The sequence below is a fragment of the Alligator mississippiensis genome, chromosome 2 (assembly GCF_030867095.1).
Source record: "Alligator mississippiensis isolate rAllMis1 chromosome 2, rAllMis1, whole genome shotgun sequence".
Classification (NCBI taxonomy): domain Eukaryota; kingdom Metazoa; phylum Chordata; order Crocodylia; family Alligatoridae; genus Alligator; species Alligator mississippiensis.
The window spans coordinates 180032797-180049505 of NC_081825.1; the positions used below are offsets into that span (position 1 = coordinate 180032797).

At 53.6% G+C, this 16709-nt stretch overlaps 1 protein-coding gene across 2 annotated transcripts in view; it reads left to right on the forward strand.

Moving 5' to 3' along the window:
• The window catches only part of B4GALNT4 (beta-1,4-N-acetyl-galactosaminyltransferase 4), a 118466-nt gene extending 108552 nt beyond the window's left edge, over window positions 1-9914 (forward strand). For both annotated transcript variants that reach the window (XM_014604184.3, XM_019485217.2), the window contains 7 exons: window positions 218-1532; window positions 2215-2528; window positions 3237-3390; window positions 3901-3973; window positions 4521-4674; window positions 7077-7203; window positions 7676-9914. In XM_014604184.3, the coding sequence (XP_014459670.1) occupies window positions 218-1532; window positions 2215-2528; window positions 3237-3390; window positions 3901-3973; window positions 4521-4674; window positions 7077-7203; window positions 7676-7790 (2252 nt within the window). In that variant the 3' untranslated portion in view covers window positions 7791-9914. The remainder of the gene's footprint in view (window positions 1-217; window positions 1533-2214; window positions 2529-3236; window positions 3391-3900; window positions 3974-4520; window positions 4675-7076; window positions 7204-7675) is intronic.
• The last annotated feature ends 6795 nt before the right edge of the window (window positions 9915-16709 follow it).

The window sequence follows — 16709 nt, forward strand, 5'->3', positions numbered from 1 at the left end:
GGTGCTTTCCCCTACCTTGGAGGTGTTCAAGAAGAGATTAGACAAGTATCTAGACTCTTTCCTGCCTAGAGCAGGGGGTCGGACTCAATGATCTACAAGGTCCCTTCCAACCCTAGAAATCTATGAAATCTATTGAACATCAGAGTCCCAGGTACTGTGGTGTATCCAGACTCCCCTTGTGTTTCATTAGCCTACAGGGTATTTATTTGTTTTCCAGATTTCCTGGAAGAGGAGGAGGAAGGAGCAGACAGCCCTGAGCCCACAGACCCACCTCCCGATGCCAAGAAGAGGAGCCCAGCAGTGCCAAACTCACGCCTGAGCACTGGGTTTAAGAGGAAAGAGATCCCTCTGGCTGCAAGGGATTATGGGGATGACGTGGACTACTACACCTTCCGCCACAAGCCAGGGAGGGTTAATGATGTAGGACCACCTCCAGGGCAGCCAATAACCTGGGATGTGCATGATGGAACTAGCCCCAGCTCCCTAGCCATGGCCAGGGGTTTCCATGACAATGAGAACACTGCCCTTGCACAAGAGCAGACTGTGGTCCATGGCCGATCTCTCAGCTGGATGCCCAAGGAGCCAGATGAGGGAGATGAGGATGGGCTGGGGCTGCTGTCACCATCAAAGCGAGGCAGCTCCCTGAACTTTCAGCCCCACCTCTCCATCCCCATCTTCAGCAGCAAGGCCAAGGCACCCAAGGAGGAGAAGAAGCCCAAGGAGGAGAAGCAACCCAAGAAGGAGTCCAAGAAGCCCCAAGAGAAAGTGTACGTGACCCGGCTGCAGCCCAAGAAGCGCAAGGCCCTGGTTCAGGAAGCCGCTTTCCCCGGGGTCTTCATCTACCCCAAACCACTAAGGAAGGTTCACCTCCACTCTAAGGCCCCACAGCGGCGTCCTGCTCCCTCCAGCAAGCTACACACCATCCCCAGCCACAGGGCACCATGGCTTATGGACCACCTCTCCAGGGAGACAGAGCTTTCCAAGAGGAAGAGTCCTAAAGCCAGAGGCAGGAAGTGGGAGCAGCTGTATAAGCGAGAGGACCCAGGAGCCAGGGGCAAGCAGCGAGTGCGACCCAGCATCCTGACACCCAAGGCAGAGGGACTGTTCAGTAAGGAGGCCCTTGAGGTCACCACTGCCTCCCCAGCCAGGGCCGCAGGGGTAGCTGCCATGGATTACAACTCCTCAGAGGTGGCCCTGTTAGAGGGGACCAGGGTGACATCCTTCCTGCGGATGTCAGAGATGACAGAGTCACAGCAGGAGGATGGGGAGCACCTGGGCAAGGGCCCAGAGGAGGGGGAGGAAGAGGAGTTGTCAGACTACAGCTATGAGAATGCAGAGCTGCAGCAGAGCTGGCTGGAGGATGCTATCAACTGGCAAAGGACGTTCAGCGTCAGCTCGGTGGATTTTGAGCTCCTGCGCTCTGACTGGAATGACCTGCGCTGCAACGTGTCAGGCAACTTGCAGCTGAGTGAGAGTGAGGTGGTGGATGTGGTGGCCCAGTACATGGAGAAGCTCAACGAGAAGAACGGGGGGTAGGGAGAGGAGCTAGGGGAGGGAGCGGGACTTGTCCTCTTCCTGCTCAGACAGCTCAGGCTGGGCAAACTAAGTATAGGGCATCCACCAGGAGCAGGACAGGGTGAGTCTTCACTCAGGTCTGGCCTGGGAGAGGCCTTCCAGTCCTGAAGCAAAGAGGTGAGTGTGGTCTCCATATTCACCCAGGCCTGGGCTACCCATGCCCTGCTCCCTCAGCAGCTCCCCAGCCCTGCATTCCTTGGGGTGAGTGGAGAGCCCTGCCTCTTGCCCAGCCTGCCCTGCCCTGCAAGGGCTATGCTCTGGTGGGGAGGGAGGGGAGTACAGATGCTGTGAGACCACGGAGAAGCCATTCTTGGATGTGCCTGTGGAGACCCACCCCCTGTGAGTAAGAGTCCTTGTGCCTGTAACACCCTTGCCCCCTGTGCTGTGCCCTTACCCTGCTGCAAAGTGAGATGTGGCCCCACGAGGCCTGGCTGAGCTGGGAGGGAAGGTGATGAGCTCACCCTTGTGAGCCCCCTGATGTTGGAGGGGCTCCAGATGAAGCCCTCAGGAGGGTGGATCCCTCATGTTCTGCTCTCCTGTGGGCAAGCTTTAGGGACTGGGTTCCTCATTTGAGGGGACAAAGGTGGTGGTCTCACCCTGAAAGTTAACTGCCTGGGCATTGCCCTGCCCTCCCCTCAGCATCTACACCCTTCTACGGATTGTCAACATGGAGAAGCGGCGGGACACGGCCCGGGGGAACCGCTACCTGATGGAGCTGGAGCTGATGGAGAGGGGCCAGAGAACTGTGCGGCTCTCAGAGTACGTCTACGTCCTGCTGCACCAGGGCAAGCAAGATGACAGCACTGAGGCCAACCCTGATGGCCTAGCCCCCATGGCCACTGAGTCCCAGCCTCAGCCCAGCACCTGGAACCTGCTCTATGGGAAGCCCATCCTGTGCCAGCCCCTGCGCCTCAGCTGGAGGCAGGATGTCATGGTGCACTTTGTGGTTCCCGGTGAGTGTCTCAGGGGGTCTTCAGGGCAGTCAAGCAAGGCCCAGAGAGCATAATTTATATAGGGCCTCTGCTCCCCAGAGCAGCTGCATGCTCTGAGACTGTGGGAGAAAGGAAGGGGCACAACCTGCCTCCTCCTCCCAGTGAGCACAAGACCCCTCCTAAGCCCAGGAATGAGAGCCTGGGGCCACCTTGAGCCTTAGACAAGCCTGGGCCCCCAAGTGCTTGTGCCCAGCACTGACCGCATAGCACAGCAGCTTTGTCATCTCATGGGTGTCACTGGGCACAGTTGAAGCAGATGAGGTTTTCCAGGGTGCGATTTCACCCTGCTGTGATGGCCTGGCCCCTCACACTCTCAGTCAGGGGGCTCCTGTGGCATCTCTTCCCCCATGCTGTGCAACAGTCTTGGGTGACCAGGGACCCAATATCTGAGTAAGCCGTAATCTCTTCGTAGCTGTGGCAGCAGCACAGCCTGCCTCCCTATTCCTTGGGCAGCTCAGATCATGGCAGGGATGAGGTTTCCAGTGGAAGAAGAGATGTTGCAGGAAAGCAGGTCCAGCCGCTCTGGGCAGACATTCAGAGCTCCAGATGTGCCAAGATTGTCCTATAAGTTTCAGGCCTCACATGGTGGGATGCGGTCTGGCTCTTGGCCCCAGCAGGGTAGCATGTGAGACACTGACCCTCAGTGGTGCCTGTGCTTGTGCCTGGCAGTGAAGAATCAGGCCCGCTGGGTTCAGCAGTTCATCTCAGACATGGCCAACCTGTACTGGAACACCAAGGATGCCAACTTCAACATCATCCTGGTGGACTTTGACAGCGACGACATGGACGTGGAGAAGGCGCTGCAGGAAGCCCGGCTGCCCCGGTAACCTGGCAGGGAATGACACAGGCCCCAGAGACCATGCTTGCTGATGTCCCACTTCCCACCCTGGCACCACACCCCAGCACCTTCTCCCTGTCTGAACACCCAACCCCTCAGCTATCTGAGGTGAGGCAGCAGAGAAGGTGGGGAGGGGGAGTCCTCTAGGGCCCCATCTCTGTCCGCTAGGACAGCAAGGCCCCTGCAGTTTGTGTGGAGGGAATCTTAACTGCTGCTCAGGTTTCTTTAGCTTCTTCCCACTTTTACTTCAAGCGCTGACCCTCCACAAGCTCCTATAACATTACTTCCCCTGCTATAACATCCCCCACACTCCCCTCCCCAGATCACTGGAGACCTCTCATGAGATCAGCTCAGCCCTGTGACCACTGCTGGGCTCTGTCCCTCTCAGTTAACTATGCTGGCTCCCTGCTCTGCTGGAGTTCCATCCCCTTGAGCCCCAGGGTGAGCAGCCCCGTCCCTTTGACATGCTGCATTGGCCGTGCACTTTATTCCCAGGTATCAGTACTTGAAGCGCACAGGGAACTTTGAGCGCTCAGCGGGACTGCAGGCTGGGGTGGATACCATTGAGGTGAGTGACTGGGGTTTTTGGGAGGGAATGATGGCTCTGTCTGTCCAGAGCAGCTTGTCTTTGCTTGTCATGGGGTCTGCTGCCTGCCAAAGGCCTGAGAAACATGATGTATGAGGAAAGGCTGAAAGAGCTACAGTTATTTTAATCTGGGGAAGAGAAAACTGAGGGAGGATTGGATAACAGTTTTCAAATGCCTGCAGGGTGTTTATAGAGATAATGGAGATTGGCTTTCCCCTGTGGCCATAGGTGATAGGATTAGCAGCTATGGCCTCGAGCTGCAGCAGGGGAAATTTCAGTTGAAGATTAGGGGGAACTTTCTGATCATCAGGGTGGTCAAGCATTGGAAAAGGCTACCTACAGACATAGTGGACTCTCCATCCTTGGAAGTTTTCAAGAGCAGGTTGGACAACACTTGGCTGGAATGTTTTAGTTAGGGATGACTCTACCTTGAGCAAGAGGTTGGACTAGATGGCTTTGTGAGGTCCCTTCTATCCCTACTTTCCTATGATCCTAATGGTCTGTCTGTCCATATGTCTGCCTCCCTCAGGATGGGCGCAGCATCGTGTTCCTTTGTGACCTGCACATCCACTTCCCCCTTAACATCCTGGACAGCATTCGGAAACACTGCGTGGAGGGCAAGCTGGCCTATGCACCCATTGTCATGAGGCTGAGCTGCGGCAGCTCTCCACAGGAGCCCAATGGTAATGTATTGCCAAACCCACCCTATGGCATGGTCCTCAGTGGGGAGGGCCAGCTCTGGGCTCTCAAATTCAGCCCCCTGGGAAGGGAGGAGCTAATCCAACTGAGGAAACTAATGGCATAGCTCCTAGCTGGTAGCTAATGGCAGAGCTCAGAAGTTGGGCTCCTGGCCCAGCCAGAACCTGCTGCACTGCTGAGATCAGTGACACAGGTCCTCCTCTACCCTGCTACCCACATAGTGTTCTGGCTAAAGGCTGGGTCCTCCAAGGAGCTGGGCTGTACTTGCTGACAGAAATACAGTCTGGAGTCAGCTCCTGCTCTAAGTCTTATGCCCCCCTCACTGAGTGCATGGGCTGGGGACAGAAAGAAGAAAACTTCACGCATCTCCAGGTCCCTTTGTGGGGAGGATCACAGTATTGCAAACTCCATGGAAGCTTCACACAGATCTAGACAGGTTACAGAGGTTGGCAGATGAGAATAGGATGGAATTCAATGCAGACAAGTGCAAGGTGCTTCATCTAGGGAGAAGGAACCAGCAACACACCTATAGGCTGGGGAACACCCTTCTTGTCAACACGGTGGCAGAAAGGGATCTTGGAGTCGTTGTTAACTCCAGGATGAACATGAGCCGCCAGTGCGAGGAAGCGGTCAGTAAGGCTAACCGCACCTTGTGCATCTGCAGATGCATCACAAGCAGGTCCAGGGAGGTGATCCTTCTCCTCTATGCGGCGTTGGTCAGGCCGCAGTTGGAGTACTGCGTCCAGTTCTGGGTACCGCACTTCAGGAGGGATGTGGCTAGCATTGAGAGGGTCCAGAGGAGGGCCACTTGCATGATCAAGGGGCAACAGGTCAGGCCCTACGAAAAGAGGCTAAAGGGCCTGAACCTATTCAGCCTCCATAAGAGAAGGCTGAGAGGGGATCTGGTGGCCGTTTACAAACTCACCTGTGGGAATAGCAGGAGGCTCTGTTCCCCCAGGCACCACCCAGGGTTACTAGGAATAATGGTCACAAATTGTTGGAGAGAAGGTTCATTACTTTACGGTTAGGGCTGCCAGACTCTGGAATGGGCTTCCAAAGGAGGTGGTGCTCTCTCCTACCTCAAGAGGAGGCTGGACAGATATTTGGCTGGGGTGATATGTCCCCGGCAACCATTCCTGTCTGGGGCAGGGGGTTGGACCTGATGATCTGTTTAGGTCCCTTCGGACCCTAAGCACTATGATTCACTATGATAGTGTGATACAACTCCCAGAGACCGGCTCTGTCCATCCCCTCCCTACAGGCTTGAAAAGGGTGAACAATTTGCTCCAGTGAGACAGTGTAGAACCCAGGAGTCCTCAGTCCTCCTGTTACTTCTGATTGTCTCTGCCTTCTGACCAATTCTGCTGTCACTAGAAGACTTGGACAAGTCTCCACCGTGGAGACTAATGGTTCAGAAAGGCCTGAGCTTTCATTGACAGCAATCTACTCTGTCAGATGCTATAGGACTGAACTGTAATGCTGTCTGACAAACCTGGCAGGGGGAGGTTGCTTGTTCAGTTAGACCTAAATGCCTGAGAGGATAGCAGTAATGAAGTGAGTGACACAAAGAGAGCAGAAAGCATGTCAGTGAGATGACGGTGAGTGCGCTGGCAACATCTGCAAGCTCAGGTTCACAAGGCTCCCTGAGGCAAGTTCTGCCTTTTCATCTGTATCTGTACAACATGCAGCACCTCCGGGCCCCAGCCCTAGAGCTTCGGGGCGGTCCTGGAATATCAGTAGTCAAGAATAATAACTCCTTGGTTCATAATGCCCCAAACATCCAGGAATCCCTCCCTCCCCCACCCCTGAAGGTTTTCTATTGCTTTGCTTCTAGTCAAGTGTGAGCAAACCACCAGGGAGCATGTGAGGGCAGAGATTCATTTTTGTAGAGGTGGGGAGAAGTCTTGAAGCTGCCCCATGCTGCATATATATAGCCCCTGTATGGGATCTGCCTTGTTGGAGAGCAGCCTGCTTTGTGGGGGAGGGGAAGGGAGGTAATAGATGGCTTCCGAGAAATGGTTGCCTGAAGCAATCCTCCTTCCTGCTCCTCTACCCAGTACCTTTGCCCCAGGGGCACATGGTCAATCCCTTCCAGCAAGGGGAACTGGTTTGCTCTGAGGATGAGGTGGGGGGGGCTTGTTTTAGAGGCCAAGAGACAAAGCCCTTTTGGGACTGCTTGATGCCATCAATTTCCAGGAGAGGGCAGTGTGGCCTTGAAGGAGGGGAGAGCATGGAGGCAACGGAGCAGGGGACCCAGAACTAGCTGGGTTCTGATGCTGTGGCATCCAGCCTTGCTCCTCACTCTGCCTCTTTGCCCCTCCTGCCACTCCAGCACCGATCCCACCCCTGAGATCTTACATGTCACCTGGCTTTCCTCCTTCCTCAGGCTACTGGGAGGTGAATGGGTTTGGCCTCTTTGGGATCTACAAATCTGACTTCGACCGGGTTGGGGGCATGAACACGGAGGAGTTCAGAGACCGCTGGGGCGGGGAGGACTGGGAGCTCCTGGACAGGTAAGGCCAGTGGGACTGGAGAGCCAACGCTTCTCTTTTTCTGACATGGTGCCAAGTCTGGCAGAGAAAGAATAGTGCTGTGCCCTTTTTTTATGGTTCCCTTTTCCCAAATAAATTAAACCTGAAATATGGTGGCGGGGCGGGGATCATTTGACATTCACCTCAGATATGTGCCAAGCCTGGTCTTCGCTGGTTTTGCCAGAAGACCCTTTGGAGGTTTCAGGGACATGTGCCATGAATTTGCTTGAATACGTCTGGGCTGCGGAGCGTCAGAGCTGTACCACCAAGAGAGTTCCTTTTCAGTCTGCTAGGCTGAGTAGGTATTAGGCAACCCCGTCCAATATTCAAAAAAGAATAACAGCGTCCTTAATTGGAGGAGAACCAAGGGTCTGTTCTCCAGATTCCTCTCTGCTTTGTCTTTCTCCTGAGCTGAACTTTAGTCTCCCTCTCCTTGTCTCCCCTGTCACTGCAGGGTCCTTCAGAGCGGGTTGGAGGTGGAGCGCCTGCGACTCAGGAACTTTTACCATTACTACCATTCTAAGCGCGGCATGTGGAACTCGCGCAGCAAGAAGACACCAAAAGACTAAGCCCTGGGCCCTGTCACCAGCTGCACCCTCAGGATCCCTTCGTGCCCCAGTTAGGGCAGGGAGGAGGAGGCCTTTCAGCAGAGCCAGCCACCGGGGCTTTGCTGCCTTGAGAGTCATCTCCACACTGCTGCACATGCTTCTGACACCGCACTGAAGGCCAGGAGTAAAGGGCCCTGTGAGCCAGGGAATTTGGCAGAGCTGATAAACAAACTGTGGTTACTTTGGGGGGTGGTGATTTTTCTTAAGGGTCTAATTTCTTAGTCAGAAATGAATTTATTAACTCATTAGCACTGGGGCACCAGGGTTCCTGCCAGAGGGAGGTGAACCCCTGCCCTGGGCTGCCTATGGCCCCTCAGAGAGTGGAGCAGTGAAACATGGCCCAGAGTGAGCCCCACCTTGTAGATGCAGGGCCTGGACATGAGGCAAGCTGGTGGCAGCCCTGGGATGCCCTGTGAAGAAGAGAGGGAAACGGGGCTCTCAGCCTGGCAGCTCACATCCCCTCCTGAACCTGAAGACCCAGCCTAAGGTACGCGGCAGCCAGGAGGAGCCCTATCTCACAGGCCCGCTTGAGCCTGCCTGCTGTTTCTGTTCACCTCTGTGTCCCCTCGTGGACCATATGGGATCCATGCACCCTTCCTTCATGTGGCTGGTGAAAATGAAGCTACCCAGCTCTTTAGGAGGCTGGGGGTGAATGGTACATGCTGTGTCCCTCTCCCTGCAGGTCTCCCCAGGGAGACAGGACCCTTGCTGAGTCCCAGAGGAAACTTCCCAGTATGACTGTTCATGATGAGAGCGTGGGCCCTTGGAAGGTCAATGCCAAGTTGGGCTGGTCTGTGAGCAGTGCAGTTCTCTGCCCTGTGGTGCTCTGAGGGGAGGATGTGTGCAGGGCAGGGCTGCTCTAGCGCCAGTGGAAATTAGCTGCTCCTTGGTAATCAGGTCCCATACCCTGTGGATCAGGAGCTTTCTTAGTTTGAAACTTCCAGGCCCTGAATCTACATCAGCATAAGGCTGGGGTCCAGATACCCTGGGCAGCTCCCAGGACTGTTAGTGAGGGGGTACCCAGGCCAGACTGGCATGGTGGGTCCTTTGGCTGTGTCCAGGAGTGAGGCAGTGGCCTAGTCCTCAACTGGAATACATATTCATTGGGCATCTCTCATGAGTCTAGCTGGAAGGAGCATGGAGCATGGTGAAGAGCAGTCGTGAGGGCCCCTGACAGAGACCCAGCTTGCCCCTCCTTGTTCCCTCCATGCCATGCCCTAAGGCCTCCTCTCATCTGTCTCATCTCTTCTCGAATACACCAAGGGCCTCCATTGCCTGGGCATAATTCAGACACCATAATTGTGGCACAGGGCTCCAGCAGGGGATGAGCAGGCAGGTTGGCATCTTCTGGGGGTGGGGAGATTTACTGTCACATTACATGGTACATACAGAGCCCCAGTGGTGTCTGCTCTGGTGTGGGGTATTTCAGAGGCACAGAAACCAAACCTAGCAGCCTCTGACCAGCTGCAGGTCTGAAGTTGAGCTGAACTGTGTGAAATCAGCTGCTGCTAGCTCCCTTGTGAGACAGAGGAGGAGGGTGGCCTTGAGACAGAAGGGATAGGACCTCTCAGGATAAGGTACATGGCAGTGCTGACAAAGGAAGCCAGTGGGGTGGGAGCAGGGTGTCAGTGAGGTACAGCAAGGGAGAGGCCGAATTTTGTGTAGCGGACCTGGCAAAGGCCAGGACCCATCTTCTCGGGCCCAGCACAGGGAGAGAAATCATCAGCCAGCCATGCCAGCTGACACTGCTGCACCCCTGTGGCATGGAGAAGGGGCAGAGGTGAGCAGGGACCATTCAGCTACTAGCCCAGGCTCACCATCTCAAGGGGCAAGGACAGGGCAGTCTGGCCTGCCCCCCTCTCTGAGCATTGGCACTTCTGTCACAGCCCTCAGGAGAGCTGGGGAGATGGCTTTCCCCTCAGGGAGGGCGCAGGGCAGGGCCTGAGGCAGGAATGGGAGCAGGGAGGACAAACAAAGTTTCCAAGCTAATTTCTGTGAAATTATGAAGTAGGAAGTTGTTTTCAGGAAGTTATGTCTGTTTTGGGGTTTTTTTATTATGAAATAAAATAAATGTCTTGGTTGGGACTTCTCCTGCGTTTCCTTCCTCTGCACACACCTGCAGGGGCTGCTCAGAGCAAGACAGTGGCAAAGGTCAGGGGGAGGGATCTCATTCCTGCTCCGCGTTGAGCATCCTGGCCCCAGATGGCCACACCATGTCATGCTGCCTGTCGGCGTGACACTGAGGCCCATGGGCACCAACTCACTGGCTCGACCCAGCAGGATCCAGAGAGGTGGTGGAATCTCCATCCTTGGTGGCTTTTACAGCCCGGCTCAATGGTTGGGATGGTCTAGTTGGGGCTGGTCCTGCTTTGAGCAGGGGTTAGACCAGATGACCTCCTGGGGTCCCTTCCAACCCTCATTTTCTATGATTACTATGATTCTGAGATGACCGGCGCTGGCTGTAATTTGGGTGTGTTACACAGACTCAAGCTTTGGCTGGTATCTGCCACCGGGGAGCGCAGCAGAAGTGAGGGATCTGAAGGATATAAAGGTGCGGCACAAGGAGTGGAAGGAAACCAATAGGAAAAAGAAACAAGGGCACTGAAAGGAGGCACTGACTGATGTAGGAAGACAGGCTTGTGGTGAGGGTGCTGGGCTTAGGAGATATGGGTTCAGGCTTCTGGCTCAACAGTGGGCTTCCCCAGTGAGTCCCACAGACAGTCCTTGTGGAAAATTATCCCTAGTACAACTGACAGGATGCATTTATTGAGCTACTGCAAACACTCATCTGACTCTTCCTATTACAGGCTGAGTTGCAGCTTCCAGTTAGCTTAGATCAAGTGTGAACAGGTTAAATATAAACCAATCCTCCCCTTAGCCTAAAATAGAACCATCCACAGAGAGGCTTGTTCTGATTTAATTAGTATGAGGCTGTGTGTAAACATGCCCTGGTCCTCACTGCACCTCTGTTCCCTCTCTGAAATAGGAATCACTTTATGCCTTTCCCTCACCCCTTGTATAACTCAACCATCAGTTCTCCGGGGGGGTGTACCAGAATCTTCACTATGCTTCTGCAGTGCCCTGAATGAAGGAATCTGACTCCTGCATCCCACATGTGCTCCTATCAAAGCATGCAGCAAAGACACAGGTTGCTGTTATTTAGAGCAGAGTTTGGGATAATAGCTCTGACCGGGGGTGGGCGGGGGGGGGGGGGGGGGAGCTTGTCACTGCTGATCTCAAATCATCTACAAGAGGTGAGTGTGCTGGTATGTGCCCCTTCCAGGGTTTCTCAGCACAGGCTCAACAGCATTTCAGATAACCCTGCAGCCCATTCCCAGCGCAGGGAGGGGGAAGCAGCAGGTGCTGTATGTTTGGCACTCAGTAAAGGCCTTGAGATGGCCTACAATTTTACTCAAATGTGATTCAACCCAGCTGGGATCTGCACAACTTCACCTGGCTGAAAAATTGGAGAGACGGGCTTGGATCTGGGAGAATTGTCCTGTTCCCCAGGCCTTGGCCCCTGTAACTCCACCTCCCCATCTCAGTTTGCACCCCTGCTGTGGTGCCTGAGGAATAGCTATAAACCCTACCTTAGGGCTTTCCACCTTCCAGGTGCTGGAGGCCCTCTAGATGAGTCCTGGAAGTAAGGGGGTAAGTCTAAGTGTCTCCAGGCACAGACAGAAGTGCAGCTTCCCAGTCTAACTTATGGCAGTTTACAGAAAGCACCATGAGTTAGACGGATCCTCCGGACTCAACAGACATGAGCTGTTGGGTTGGGAGGGTGGGGGATGGAGCTCCAATTTGGAGTCAATCCAGCAAGAGAGGCTGCATCACTGCAGCCTCTTCCCCTAGCCCCAACCTGCCCTCTCCCAGCTCCAGTTCTTTCTCAGGATGGGAGCAGGGGAAAAAGGGGAGGAGGGAAGTTGAACTGGTGTTTGCCCAGCTTGCGCTGGGGTCGGGTGTGGGTGGGCCTGCGGAGCTGCTATGACTGGACTACAGTCACACAACTAGTCAGAAGCCAAGCCAAGGGTGGGACCCTGGCAGCCCCAACTAGCAGCCTCCCCCGAGCCCCAACCCATGGCTCTGCAGCGAGGGAGGACATGCCTCAAGCAAAGGTACCGCATGGCTAAGGAGAGAAACTGGAACAAAACCAAACAGCACAAGAACCGTGTCTCCCTCGGGCTCCACTCAATCAGATTGGAAGGTGAGAATTAAAATTTTGCAGCACTTCTGATTGGCTGCAGCTGGGGAGAGGGGAAGAGAATAGGTTCCCCAGAGTGAGTCAGTGCTCACATGCCAGCCGCCCTGGTCTGCTCCACCCCAGCCCCAGGGGACTAAAGCCTATTCTAATGGTGGTAGAAGAATGGGCTCCCTCAATAAACCTAGACCAGGCTGCAACATCAGCTGGACTGACTTCAACAACATTTTGTCCAGTTAGGTTGCTGACCCTGTGTGGAGGGCAGTGACTGGGCTTGGAGGTGGGCAGATCAGCTAGGGGAAGAGGGGGTGGTGGGGAGTGACCTGCCCTGGGGTGGGGCTGTACACGTGGGCGGGCAATGCACCTGATCTTCCTCTGGCTCAGCCCTGAGTACATCAGAAACAGCCTGGGGGGGAAGTCAACAGGGGTCCCATGGGAGGAGGGAGTGAGGAATCAGGCTTAGTGGGTGGACGTGGCTGAGGCTGAGAAGAGGCCCCTGCCTGGGTGAGGTGCGTGTGGCACTTCTTGCTTTCACTGGGCGAGAAGCCTGCTTCCCATCAATTAGCCCCAACCCACAGGGAGGTAGCTGGGCATCTTCTGTCACTGATTCTTGCCCTGAGCCTTCTCTACGGACAGGGGTCCCAGGCAAACAGGCTCAGCGTAGGAGTCTGTCAATGACTGTGCACCCACAGGTAGGGACATTCATAGAAAAGTAGGGCCCTCAGACAGGGCACAATGTGGTCGGGGCCCAGGGCACGTGCCTGAGAAGATCCTGGCTTCCCATGCTTGGAGAAGGATAGCTGCCTTGTCACGGCAAGACAGTGCCTGCACTAAGATGCTGGCTCTCTGGCTCTCAGCCCATGGTCTGTGCAGCCTTCCTCCTGAGGGGCATGAGTACAGGGACTCAGTGATTTGGGGAGAACAGGGCTTGCTTACTACCCATGCTTGCTGCACAGCATGGAGCACCTTAATGCCACCTCATGGGTGAGACCACAGAGCCTGGGAAGGGGAGACTCATTCCTCTAATGAGGGACAAGGTGCCCACAGGCAGTACAGGCCTGTACCCAAAATAGCTGTGGTGTGATAGGACTTATCTTGAGTGACAGCAAGCCCCTCTTACCCATTGGAAGGAAGAGATGGGTACCATCACGCGTCAGGGTGTGACCTCAGACTCATGGGCTGAAAGCGACACCTCTTCAAGCAGATTATTCTGTCCAGCACTCTAGACACCATCCTCTGAAGTACCTAGTGCTGGCTGCTTCTTAAAATGAAGGCCTGGTCAGTCTGTGATCGGACGGCTTCCACTTGCTTCACTGCTGACTATTGATCTCGGTCACCAAGAGTCTCACACTGGGGTTGAAGGAGCCAGAGCTAGTGTTAGGAGTGGGGACCAAGACCTGTTGCTTCAGGCTATGGGGTGATGCCTATAGTGCAAGTCATCCTGTGTATGAGTGTGGGAAGAGGGGGCCCATATCTCAGCTCAGCATAGGACCCCCAGGGTCTAACACCATCTTTGGTGATGGACCATGGTACAGTGGTTGGCCCCATGGGGCCAGCTGCCTGGATCCCCCTCTCCTTTCCTAGCTGCTGAATCGTAATGCTTCACCCAGCAGGGTAAGGCCACCTCGTGCTGAATGCTGGACAGGCTGGACAAAGTCTTGGGACAAGTGTTGAACTTCCTGAGTCATTTGTTTAAAAGATTAGACTGTTTGTTTTTTTTAAATATGTTTTAATATTGATTTGTATTCTTTGTCTTGCATGGCATTCTCCTTTCCTACCCTCTCAAAAGCAAGAGCAGGAATAATGATGGCAAAGTCTCTTTTTTCCTCCACTTTTTCATGTCTCCTTTCCCTTGCAGTAGCTTTCCCAAATTTCCTCATCTTGGAGGAAGTTTTAACCAGAGAAGAAGAGGGAGGTGGGGGAGAGAAAAGAGAATGAAATTATAATAAGGGACCCAACACTTCCCCCTGCCATCCTCCTTACTGCAGCAATTAGTGGCAAAAAGGGGTAAACGGAAAAGGTTTCAAAAATCAAAATTTCTGATTTCAACTTAAACTAGAAAAACAGCAGGTTTATGGGGGGGGGGGGGGGGGGATTGCTGGTTTATGGGGACAAAGTCAATTACTTACTGGGATTTTTTTTTTCCTGTAATCCAAACATTTGAAACTCTTCCTGGTACTTACTCAGAGTTTTGTATGTTCAAATAGCAGCTTTCTTAATTAATTAGTGCACACTGCCCTGTATACTTGATCTCACACCTCTTCCAGTTTCCTGTGAAGCTCCATTTACCTGAGAAATGGTCTTCAGGACACTCACCTGTTTCTCTCAACCTTCCTGTTCCTCTGGTGGCCACACAATAGTTTCCATGGAAGAGGGCTATGTGATGGGATTTTCAATCTAGGTTGTTTCTCTTGACACAGCTGCTCCTCCCTACCTATATTAGGCAGAGGCCCAAACTGACACCAGTGATGCAAACACCTGCTAGTCTAGTGAAGCGGGCAGGAGACCTCGCCTTTGAAGTCATGCAGGAGAGGCATCTGATCTGTTATCTCACTTCTCCTGTATCCATGGGAAAAGAAAAATAGGTAGAGCCTGAATTTTCTTCCACTGGGATGGTCCCTCCCAGTCCTATGTGAACCCCGCATCCCTTCCAACCCCATAGTCACATGGGAGCCTGGGGGTGGGTCAGTTGTTAGAAATAACCTGCAAAAGGAAATCAAACCTGGGCCTTTGGGGCCTGTCTTTTTCTTCTTTGTAAAGAAACCCTAATATTTTGCTTCAACACAGGGCAGAAATATGGGCCCTGTCTCTCTGGTGATATCAGAGATGTAAGTGGTGAGACCCGGGCTTTGGCCAGTACTGTGCTCTGCACCTTTCCTTCAGCAGCTCTGGCTCCAGCAGTGGGGAGGGCAGAGCAGCAGCTGAAGGTTTGCTGCTGTGGGTGGGAGATGTCACCTGCTTTTCTGATCACTGACATGCATGGAGAGCAGCCAAAAACCCACTGTTTTCAGAGGCAGAATAAAAGAAGTGATGTTCCCTTCAGCAGCACCAAATCTCCAAATTGTTTTTGCAGCACATGCCACTGCCATTTCTTTGCTCTCTTCCCCACTGCTGCTGGGCCAGGGCCAGAACTGCAGCAGGAAAAGTGCAGGTGGGAGGAGGGGACTGGAAAATGAGTCGCACCCATTCTGGCACCCTTCCCCTAGGCATGGCCCACAGCTCCTGCCCTGCTTGCCTACTATCAGGCTACTGAATGGTATCGCAAGAGCAAACAGCCATAGGGGGAGGGAAAGCAGATGTATGACCATGGCACGGTGGGAGGTGGGGGTGGACGTTGTCTGGCATCCACAATGGCATTCCACTTATGTGGGTGCAAATCTAGGAATCCCAGCTTCTCTGGTTCACTGCACCACTCAGCAAATGTTTTCCCCTGTGTAAAATGAGAGAACTTGCTTGTCCGTTCTGAGAACTCGGGGCAGATGTGGTACAAGGAGGTTCACTGAGGTTAAACCAGTTCCTCCACCAGATTTCTGCCCTCTGCCTTTGCTACAGCCAGCAGAGAGGCGTAGATCCAGCTCAGAACAATGACCTGCGCTAAATGCTGACATTAATGCAATGCTTCTTTGCGCAAGAGGAGGAAAGATCAGGAGCTGAGGCGTGGTGGCAGAGATGTCGGCAGCAGCCTGTCACCATGAGGCTATGCTGGCATGTTTTAATCATAGTTGGAGTCATAGCACTCCAGCTGCCTGGAGAGGCAGAAGGTTGGAGACAGCTCCTGCTGGTTTTAGTGGCTGACTGCAGATTTTAGTGGCTTCTGGAGCAGTGGTCCCACCAGCACTGTGTGGTGGGACTTCATGCTCTGGCTGATCTGACAGTAGGCTCAGAACAAGGTAAGTCCAGGGCCTGGGGCTGTGCTATGCACTTGCTCTGGCCTTTTAGGGCTACTGTCTGCAGATAAAGAGCCATTCCAATCCAGGAGCAGTTTGCTATTGCAGTCACAAAGTTGGCTAATAAACTGGTTACAGTGCCGTGGGTAACTAATATGGCGCTGGCAAGTCACGGGTGAGGTGGATGTTTGTAAAGTGATGATTGTTTTAGTTCAGGCATGGGTGAGGGAAGGACACCCCCAAGATCATCTTCTTCTCATGTCTCTACACCACATTTGCCCATTTTGTTACACATGCTTGTGCTTGTTTATTGTACTTTGCAAGATTTTTTCATTGTACACGTGCCTTCGAGCAGTGGGCATTACACCAAGTGTTGTACAGTCTGAGGCTCTGTGCCACAGTCACAGGTGCTTGAACCAATGGTATAGCCCTACTTTATCAGTTCCTTGTAGCGTCCAACTCCAGTATGTATAGTTGAATCATCACCACCTTTGCCATGGTTCATCAGCCCCTGGTGGTAAGGACTCGGCCACTGGAATGCCCATTTTTCACTGTCAGGCATTTTCTTCAGCTTCTCATTCCACATCTGTAGTCATGTCTCCTTGGGTGTGGCATTGAGAGTTTGGATGCTGGTGAGGAAACTCCTGCATGACTCCAGATGTTTGTGTGTTGCAGGATGGTCATACACCAGCTGTTTCACATTTTCAGTTTGTCCTGATTGTTCTATCCTACTGGCCCCCAAGATGAGAGTGGATTTTGAGCTGCTGTCAGTATGAGCTGGCAGATTGTGGAGCT